The following is a 9,591-nucleotide window of genomic DNA, read 5'->3' on the forward strand; positions in this document are numbered from 1 at the left end:
GTCTCTGCGTGCAGTTTGAAGGAAGTTTAATTTCTAACTATCTTTTTAAAATCACAAGAGCGGTAAGCTATCAGTTGGGTAAACTTAGTGATACGAGGGCACTGGACGATACAAAAACAGGTTAGTGTTTAGGCTAGTTGGGTGAAAACTTTTTGATAAAGAATGAAACTGGGATGTACTGCTATCTGAACTTGTCCAATAAGAACAACGATTTTAGTGTTCTGTTGTGAAATGTTTTGCTATGCTGTGCCTTACTGAAAAGGACCCAGCTCTGTAGGGCTAACAATGAGGCATGCTGGTCCCCAAACAATGACTGAAAGTCTAAGGGATCAGCTAGCATTGGCTTAAATGCCAAAATCCCAAACTATTCCTTTAACTAAGTGAGGCGGATTGAGGGATAATTGATTAATTGATCACAATAAACATGTATTATCATTGTAAAAAAACAACTTCATTTAGGAATGGTTGAATAAGAGAGGCTTAGCATAGTTGGAATAGCAACAAGCCTATAGTGTAAAATACAATGCCCATATTTGGATCCATGACAGTCCTAGATTACGATCTAGTGAGCTCACACTATTGGTCTATTGTGAGGGTTTCAATTGGCCTTCCTCTCACGGTGACTCATGACAACCCAAAATAACAACACAATTATTCCCTTAAGCAGGTACTTTTGGATGTGTCCTCATTTTCACAAAAGACCATTAGGTTGCGTCACTCTCAAATAGCCTAATGTGGTTTCTTCTCCGCATCTCCATCATCAGCAGTTACACAATGATTGAAACCTATAGTGGATACCTAGCATGCTACCACTTAGCACCTCATTGATTCAGAGGGGTTGGGTTAAATGCGGAAGACATATTTCAGTTGAATACATTCAGTTGGACAACTGACTAGGTATCCCCCTTTCCCTTATTAAGCATGCTAGCTGTTACCATCGACTTTCAGTCATTGCTCTAATGCTAGTTAGCAACTTCCTTCAAAGTTGCTAACTGACTCTGGGGAAGTAGATAAATGGCTTCCTTGCAAAAATCCTGACGTGTCCCTTTAAAATGGAAGAAGATTTATAGGCATATCCATTCAATAGCTTCCTCTGATATACTGTCTGGTAGCTTCCATTATTGTGTAGCTACTAAGGTCATACACTATATATCATATGTGCTGGGTGTACCACAACAAACTGCCAATCCCTCTACTTGCAGTATGCTGATGTTGTGGATAAAGTATGGGTTTGTTATCAGTGTCTGTGGAGCACATGACACTTTTTCTTACAACCAACCTCAACCAAACCACTCAAGAGTAGATCCTCTGCGGACTCTATGTAGAAGTTCTGATCTAGGATCAGGTCTTATTCATTGTGATTGAAAAGGCAAAACTGATCCTAAATCAGGTCTACTGATTTGACTTGTTGAATCCAAAACAGAGGTGTAATCCTAAACCATTTCCTCAAGTAAAGCACCACATCTGTGAACTGAAATAGACATGGAATGAGGGGAATGGATAGTGAGTACATGTTCATCTAGAAAAACACGTTCATCCAGTCTAGACATTTTTCTGTGAATTATTTTAAAGCGCTTCATTGGTTAGCAAATTAAGTGTGCCAACAACAAACAAAAAAATGCCTGACTGTATTATAGGTAAATTATAGTCGAGACGTTATAGAGGCCTACTGAGCATGTTTTTTATGATCCAAAACCCGGAAAAAACCATAGATTCAGGGCATTAGGCCACTGCCTGAGGCTAAGGGGTGTGTGCTGAGGTTAAGTCAAATGAATGCACTGATAACACGCTAGAACAAAAACCTAGGGACTCCCCTATCGCCTGACAACAGCTAACAATGAGCTGCATCCACACAAGGTTGCTTTCTGAGAGATTGGCGGTGCATTCCTTGATAGGTCAAGTTCTAAAATGGCCGCCAGCCAGGTGGTCACAAGGGGCTTGTCCAAGCAGAGGAGGTTGCTCGCTGTCAGGGAGACAAACATGGGTGGTTGCTCACCTCTTGTACTTTAACACCTGAGCCTACTACAGGGTGACTTAGCAAATAGGCCTACTCTTGGAGACAGATTTTCAGATCTGTGTCCCATACACCTGATGCAACGAAGTGCAATCTTCCCTCTAGTATGAGGGGAGAGCAAGATGATGGGAACCTTATTGCTTCAGGCTCTGTTCAATCTAAATCACTATAGTTGTATAGGTTGATAGCAAAACATTTGTGACGGTTGTGTACTGTATTGGACTAAATTATTGACACGTGCTTTACACACCCACAATATGTTATAAGAGTGAATTAACCCTGAGGGCAAAATCCCTGAATAGCCAAGATAAAGAGGAAAAATGTCTACCATCATCTAATAGATTAGTTGGACGTTTGACTGATCAGCTACTCATAGATGGACGATATGCTACTGCAAATCCATGCTGCTCCTCTCTCTGACAGTTGTGTTGTTGTCCTGTTGTTAAAAACTTACCAGTAAAATCTCCAAGTTTAATGCCGACTTCGGGTCTCTGATCAGCGATTCCAACTTTTTCAGCCGGGTGTCCAGCCTCTTCTCCGCTCCGGACGACATGATGGCAATTTCGTCGGTCCAGGTCCGACAATGGCATGTGACGGTAACCTTAAATGTCACAACAACTGGTCAATACCTGCGGTGTCCCTTTAACACCGTAGGGCAGCGCTCGCTCTTTTGCTGCTGGTTGGCTGAACGATAAACTGATAACTAAGCTGAACAAGCGTTGTTTTGACGGTATAAATTGGTTAATCATTTATTGCCAGAGTTTTCGCTGCATATTATTCGACATTAAAGAGCGTCTTCCTACTGAAATGCCGACAGAATCTCCCAGTTAAAACGGACTCATCCAGATCCCAGGTTAGGCGCGCTGTTCCAAATCGTCGGGTCTCTAACTCCTGAACTCCGCTAGCATGACTCGTGGATTTTGTCGCTGTAAATGTCAACTTTCTTCATTGAAATAGGCTCACCGAGAACTTCTATTCGGTGTCTTCACCCGTCACATACATTCAGTCCTCTGAACAACCCAGAACATCGTTACCCACAAGCACTCAGTGAAACAGGAATTCCTCTCCTCTTATCTCATTGATCTCTTTTACAGTCGCAGCCACAACTTCCAGTATTTTTGGAATGCTGATGTCGCCATGTAACTAGCCTGTGAGTCTTCTCTGACGAACCTATACATAGCCGATGACACAATTGCGGTGCAAACTAATTATTATAGTCACTGTCTTATTGGTGACTATAATAATAGTCTTTAGTAGCTATTGGCTTTAGACTACTGGATCAGCTCGTTCTCATAAAGACCCGAAGTAAAGTTGGTTTTATATTCACACATTCGGACATTCAACAGACATTCGCCAAAAACCATTTACAAATGTAAAAATCAATAACTAATTCACCGTTTGTCATAGAATCATCAAACTAGATATGATTTATTATATAAATGTCTAGCATACCTTTCCAACATTTGTTTTGAATACAAATTTCAGTTTTGATTTGATAGAAATACATACAATCTATCAACTGCCATTTCAAGCTGTATAAATCATTAACTAATTCACCGTTTGTCACAGAAACATCAAACTAGGTATGATTTATTCTATAAATGTCTAGCATACTTTTAAAACCTTTGTTTTGGGGACAAATTCTAGTTTTGACTTGATAGAAATACATAACTATGGATTTGGTATACAGTTGAAGTCAGAAGTTTACATACACATAGTTTGGAGTCATTAAACTCGTTTTTCAACCCCTCCACAAATTTCTTGTTAACAAACTAGTTTTGGCAAGTCGGTTAGGACATCTACTTTGTGCATGACACAAGTAATTTTTCCAACAATTGTTTACATACAGATTATTTCACTTATAATTCACTGTATCACAATTCCAGTGGGTCAGAAGATTACATACACTTTAAAAAAAAAAAATAATAATTTCACCTTTATTTAACCAGGTAGGCTAGTTGAGAACAAGTTCTCATTTACAACTGCGACCTGGCCAAGATAAAGCAAAATAGTTCGGCACCAGTGGCGGTTCTAGACCATTTCAACTGGGGGGGGGCAAGCTGGGGCCAGTTGTTCTGTTAGAGGGGCCAGTTGTACTGTTAGAGGGGCCAGTTACATTAGACATTATTGTTGTCATATTGTTTTGCATGTGGTACGATACTGTTGTGTTTACATTTACATTTACGTCATTTAGCAGACGCTCTTATCCAGAGCGACTTACAAATTGGTGCATTCACCTTATGATATACAGTGGAACAACCACTTTACAATAGTACATCTATATCTTTTTTTGGGGAGAGGGTGGGGGGTTAGAATGATTACTTTATCCTATCCTAGGTATTCCTTAAAGAGGTGGGGTTTCAGGTGTCTCCGGAAGGTGGTGATTGACTCCACTGTCCTGGCGTCGTGAGGGAGCTTGTTCCACCATTGGGGTGCCAGAGCAGCGAACAGTTTTGACTGGGCTGAGCGGGAATTGTGCTTCCGCAGAGGTAGGGAGGCGAGCAGGCCAGAGGTGGATGAACGCCACAATCCTGGTCGTTGTGGATCGCTTCTCTAAGTCCTGTCGTCTCTTCCCTCTGCCCGGTCTCCCTACGGTCCTACAAACTGCGGAGGCCCTGTTAACACACGTCTTCCAGCCCTACGGGGTGCCTGAGGATATAGTGTCTGATCGAGGTCCCCTGTTCACTTCGAGAGTCTGGAGGGCGTTCATGGAACGTTTGGGGGTCTCGATCAGCCTCACCTCGGGTTTCCACCCCGAGAGTAATGGGCAGGTGGAGAGAGTGAACCAGGATGTGGGCAGGTTTCTGCGGTCCAGACAGGGTCTGGCTCTCGACCCGAAACCTGCCCCTCCGCCTGCCCTGCCGGAAGCTGGGTCCGAGGTTTGTGGGGCCATTCAAAGTCCTGAGGAGAGTGAACGAGGTATCTTACAGGTTACAGCTTCCCCCCGATTACCATATTAACCCCTCGTTCCATGTGTCTCTCCTCAGGCCGGTGGTGGCTGGTCCGCTCCAAGAGTCTGCGGTGCGGGAGGTTCCTCCGCCCCCTCTGGACTTCGAGGGGGCCCCGGCATACTCCGTCCGTTCCATCCTGGATTCGAGGCGTCGGGTGAGGGGCCTTCAGTACCTCGTGGAGTGGGAGGGGTACGGTCCGGAGGAGAGGTGTCGGGTTCCGGTGGCTGATGTATTGGACCCTGAACTGCTGCGTGAGTTCCACCGTCGCCGGCCGGATCGCCCTGCGCCTCGCCCACTGGGTCACCTGTTCACAAATCTCTGCTCTCCTGCACCTGACTTCGCTACCAGTATGCACACTCCTGACATGTGCAGAAGATGAATGTGCAAGTAGAGATACTGGGGTGCAAAGGAGCACGATAAATAAATACAGTATGAGGATGAGGTTGCTGGATGGGCTATTTACAGATGGGCTGTGTACAGGTGCAGTGATCTGTGAGCTGTTCTGACAGCTGGTGCTTAAAGCTAGCGAGGGAGATATGAGTCTCCAGCTTCAGTGATTTTTGCAGTTTGTTCTAGTCATTGGCAGCAGAGAACTGGAAGGAAAGGTTTGTGGGTGACCAGTGAGATATACCTGCTGGAGTGCGTGCTACTGGTGGGTGCTGCTATGCTAACCAGTGAGCTGAGATAAGGTGGGGATTTACCTAGCAGAGACTTGTAGATGACCTGGAGCCAGTGGGTTTGGCGATGAGTATGAAGCGAGGGCCAGCCAACGAGAGCGTACAGGTCGCAGTGGTGGGTAGTATATGGGGCTTTGGTGATACAACGGATGGCACTGTGATAGACTGCATCCAATGTGTTGAGTAGAGTGTTGGAGGCTATTTTGTAAATGACATCGCCGAAGTCGAGGATCGGTAGGATGGTCAGTTTTACGAGGGTATGTTTGGCAGCATGAGTGAAGGATGCTTTGTTGGGAAATAGGACGCCAATTCTAGATTTCATTTTGGATTGGAGATGCTTAATGTGAGTCTGGAAGGAGAGTTTACAGTCTAACCAGACACCTAGGTATTTGTAGTTGTCCACATATTCTAAGTCAGAACCGTCCAGAGTAGTGATGCTGGACGGGCAGGCATGTGCGGGCAGCGATTGGTTGAAGAGCATGCATTTAGTTTTACTTGAATTTAAGAGCAGTTGGAGGCCACGGAAGGAGAGTTGTATGGCATTGAAGCTCGTCTGGAGGTTAGTTATTTATTTAAGAAGGGCCAGAGTTATACAGAATGGTGTCGTCTGCATAGAGGTGGATCAGAGAATCACCAGCAGCTAGAGTGACATCATTGATGTATACAGAGAAGAGAGTTGGCCCGAGAATTGAACCCTGTGGCACCCCCATTGAGACTGCCAGAGGTCCGGACAACAGGCCCTCCGATTTGACACACTGAACTCTATCAGAGAGGTAGTTGGTGAACCAGGCAAGGCAATCATTTGAGAAACCAAGGCTGTTGAGTCTGCCGATAAGAATGTGGTGATCTACAGAGTCGAAAGCCTTGGCCAGGTCGATGAATACGGCTGCACAGTACTGTCCTTCCGAAACATGCGTCCTCCGAAATAGGAGCCACCAAAGTCACGCTGCTTGCTTAACCCGGAAGCCAGCTTCTCCAATGTGTCGGAGGAAACATCGTTCGACTGAAGTCAGCTTGCAGGTACCTGGCCCGCCACAAGGAGTTGCTAGAGCGCGATGATCCAAGGAAAGCCCCCCCATCCAAACCCTCACCTAACTGCCAATTGTGCGCCGCCCTATGAGGCTTCCGGTCACGTCCATGACACAGCCTGAGACCAAACCCCAGGCTGTAGTGGCGTCTCTTATCGATGGCGGTTATGATATTGTTTAGGACCTTGAGCGTGGCTGAGGTGCACCCATGACCAGCTCTGAAACCAGATTGCATAGCGGATAAGGTGCGGTGGGAATAGAAATGGTCGGTAATCTGTTTGTTAACTTGGCTTTTGAAGACCTTAGAAAGGCAGGGTAGGATTGATATAGGTCTGTAGCAGTTTGGGTCTAGAGTGTCTCCCCCTTTGAAGAGGGGGATGACCACAGTCAACACTAAGTTGACTGTGCCTTTAAACAGCTTGGAAAATTCCATAAAATTATGTCATGGCTTTAGAAGCTTCTGATAGGCTAATTGACATAATTTGAGTCAATTGGAGGTGTACCTGTGGATGTATTTCAAGGCTTACCTTCAAACTCAGTGCCTCTTTGCTTGACATCATGGGGAAATCAAAAGAAATCAGCCAAGACCTCAGAAAAAAATGGTAGACCTCCACAAGTCTGGTCCATCCTTGGGAGCAATTTCCAAACACCTGAAGGTACCACGTTCATCTGTACAACCAATAGTACGCAAGTATAAACACCATGGGACCACGCAGCTGTCATACCGCTCAGGAAGGAGATGCGTTCTGTCTCCTAGAGATTAATGTACTTTGGTGCGAAGAGTGCAAATCAATCCCAGAACAACAGCAAAGGACCTTGTGAAGATTCTGGAGGAAACAAGTATAAAAGTATTTATATCCACAGTAAAACAAGTCCTATATCGAGATTACCCGAAAGGCCACTCAGCAAGGAAGAAGCCACTGCTCCAAAACCGCCTTCAAAAAGCCAGACTACGGTTTGCAACTGCACATGGGGACGAAGATCGTACTTTTTGGAGAAATGTCCCCTGGTCTGATGAAACAAAAATAGAACTGTTTGGCCATAATGACCATCGTTATGTTTGGAGGAAAAAGGGGGAGGCTTGCAAGCCGAAGAACACCATCCCAACGGTGAAGCACAGGGGTGACGGCATCATGATGTGGGGGTGCTTTGCTGCAATAGGGACTGGTGCACTTCATACAGTAGATGGCATCATGAGGATGGAAAATTATGTGGATATATTGAAGCAGCATCTCAAGACATCAGTCAGGAAGTTAAAGCTTGATCGCAAATGGGTTTTCCAAATGGACAATGACACCAAACATACTTCCAAAGTTGTGGCAAAATGGCTTAAGAACAACAAAGTCAAGGTATTGGAGTGGCCATCACAAAGCCCTGACCTCAATCCTATAGAAAATGTGTGGGCAGAACTGAAAAAGCGTGTGTGCGAGCAAGGAGGCCTTCAAACCTGACTCAGTTACACCAGCTCTGTCAGGAGAAATGGGCAAAATTGGAAGGCTACCCAAAATGTTTTACCAAAGTTAATCAATTTAAAGGCAATGCTACCAAATACTAATTGAGTGTATGTAAACGTTTGACCCACTGGGAATGGGATGAAAGAAATAAAAGCTGAAATAAATCATTCTCTCTACTATTATTCTGACATTTCACATTCTTAAAATAAACTGGTGATCCTAATTGACCGAAGACAGGGAATTTTTACACGATTAAATGTCAGGAATTGTGAAAAACTGAGTTTAAATGTATTTGGCTAAACTTCCCACTTCAACTGTATGTAGGAGCAATTAATTTTTCGGGAATAGGATGGCGAACCTAATAAAGTGGCAACTGAGTGTAGATATCACAAACAACCCCTTTTTAGCAGTGTCTGTCTGTTATATGTTTGATCAGTGGGTACAATGGTAAATCTGATCCACAAGGTCCTCATAGGCTCACATTGGCAGAATTCTTTCGTCCAGAAGGGTTTTCTAATGATCAATTAGCCTTTTTAAAATGATAAACTTGGATTCGCTAACACAACGTGCCATTGGAACACAGGAGTGATGGTTGCTGATAATGGGCCTCTGTATGCATATGTAGATATTCCACCAAAAATCTGACGTTTCCAGCTACAATAGTCATTTACAACATTAACATTGTCTACACTTTATGATCAATTTGATGTTATTTTCATGGACAAAAAAAAAAGTGCTTTTCTTTCAAAAACAGTGAGCCCAAACTTTTGAATGGTAGTGTATGTTGTGGTTCACTCTTAGTTTTCCTCATCTCCACTGTGGAAGGTCCATGTTAATCATCCACCTGTCTTTTTTGTTAGTCAGGCCTGACCCCTTCGTCCCGTAGTTTTTTTCCTGTAATTTAATTTAATATGACTGAAGATGCAGAATTTTATCCCAGGCCCCTTCTAATAGGGTACAACAGACTGGTTAGAACTTTGACCACATGCCCTCTATCAAATCAAAACTGGAATGTTTACTCAAAACAAAAGGTTGCAAAAGTATGCAAGACATTTATAGAATAAGTCATACGAAGTTTGATGTTTCTGTGTCAAACAGCGAATTAGTTATTGATTTATATCGCTTTAAATGGCATCTTATAGATTTTATGTATTTATATCAATTCAAAACTGTAATGTTTAATCAAAACAAAGGTTGTAAAAGTATGCTAGACATTTATTTAAGAAATCATATGAAGTTTGATGTTTCTGTGTCAAACAGTGAATTAGTTATTGATTTCAAATGAAATCAAATTTTATTTGTCACATACACATGGTTAGCAGATGTTAATGTGAGTGTAGCGAAATGCTTGTGCTTCTAGTTCCGACCATGCAGTAATATCCAACGAGTAATCTAACCTAACAATTTCACAACAACTACCTTATACACACAAGTGTAAAGGAATGAATAAGAATATGTACATTAAAA

The 9,591-nt window shown here is 43.4% G+C and overlaps 1 protein-coding gene across 6 annotated transcripts in view; it reads right to left on the reverse strand.

Moving 5' to 3' along the window:
- LOC115175052 (rho-associated protein kinase 2) overlaps nucleotides 1–3,298 on the reverse strand; it is a 59,578-nt gene extending 56,280 nt beyond the window's left edge. For 3 of the 6 annotated variants that reach the window (XR_003871897.1, XR_003871898.1, XM_029734205.1), the window contains exon 1: nucleotides 2,469–3,296. Coding sequence is in view for 4 of the 6 variants with exons in the window: in XM_029734205.1 (XP_029590065.1) it covers nucleotides 2,469–2,567 (99 nt within the window). In the remaining 2 variants the exon portion in view is untranslated. Of the gene's footprint in view, nucleotides 1–2,468 lie in introns of all 6 variants that reach the window. The other 3 variants (XM_029734204.1, XM_029734203.1, XM_029734206.1) reach the window with 3 other exon arrangements.
- Nucleotides 3,299–9,591: the final 6,293 nt, after the last annotated feature.

This window comes from Salmo trutta, chromosome 35 (genome assembly GCF_901001165.1).
Source record: "Salmo trutta chromosome 35, fSalTru1.1, whole genome shotgun sequence".
Lineage (NCBI taxonomy): Eukaryota > Metazoa > Chordata > Actinopteri > Salmoniformes > Salmonidae > Salmo > Salmo trutta.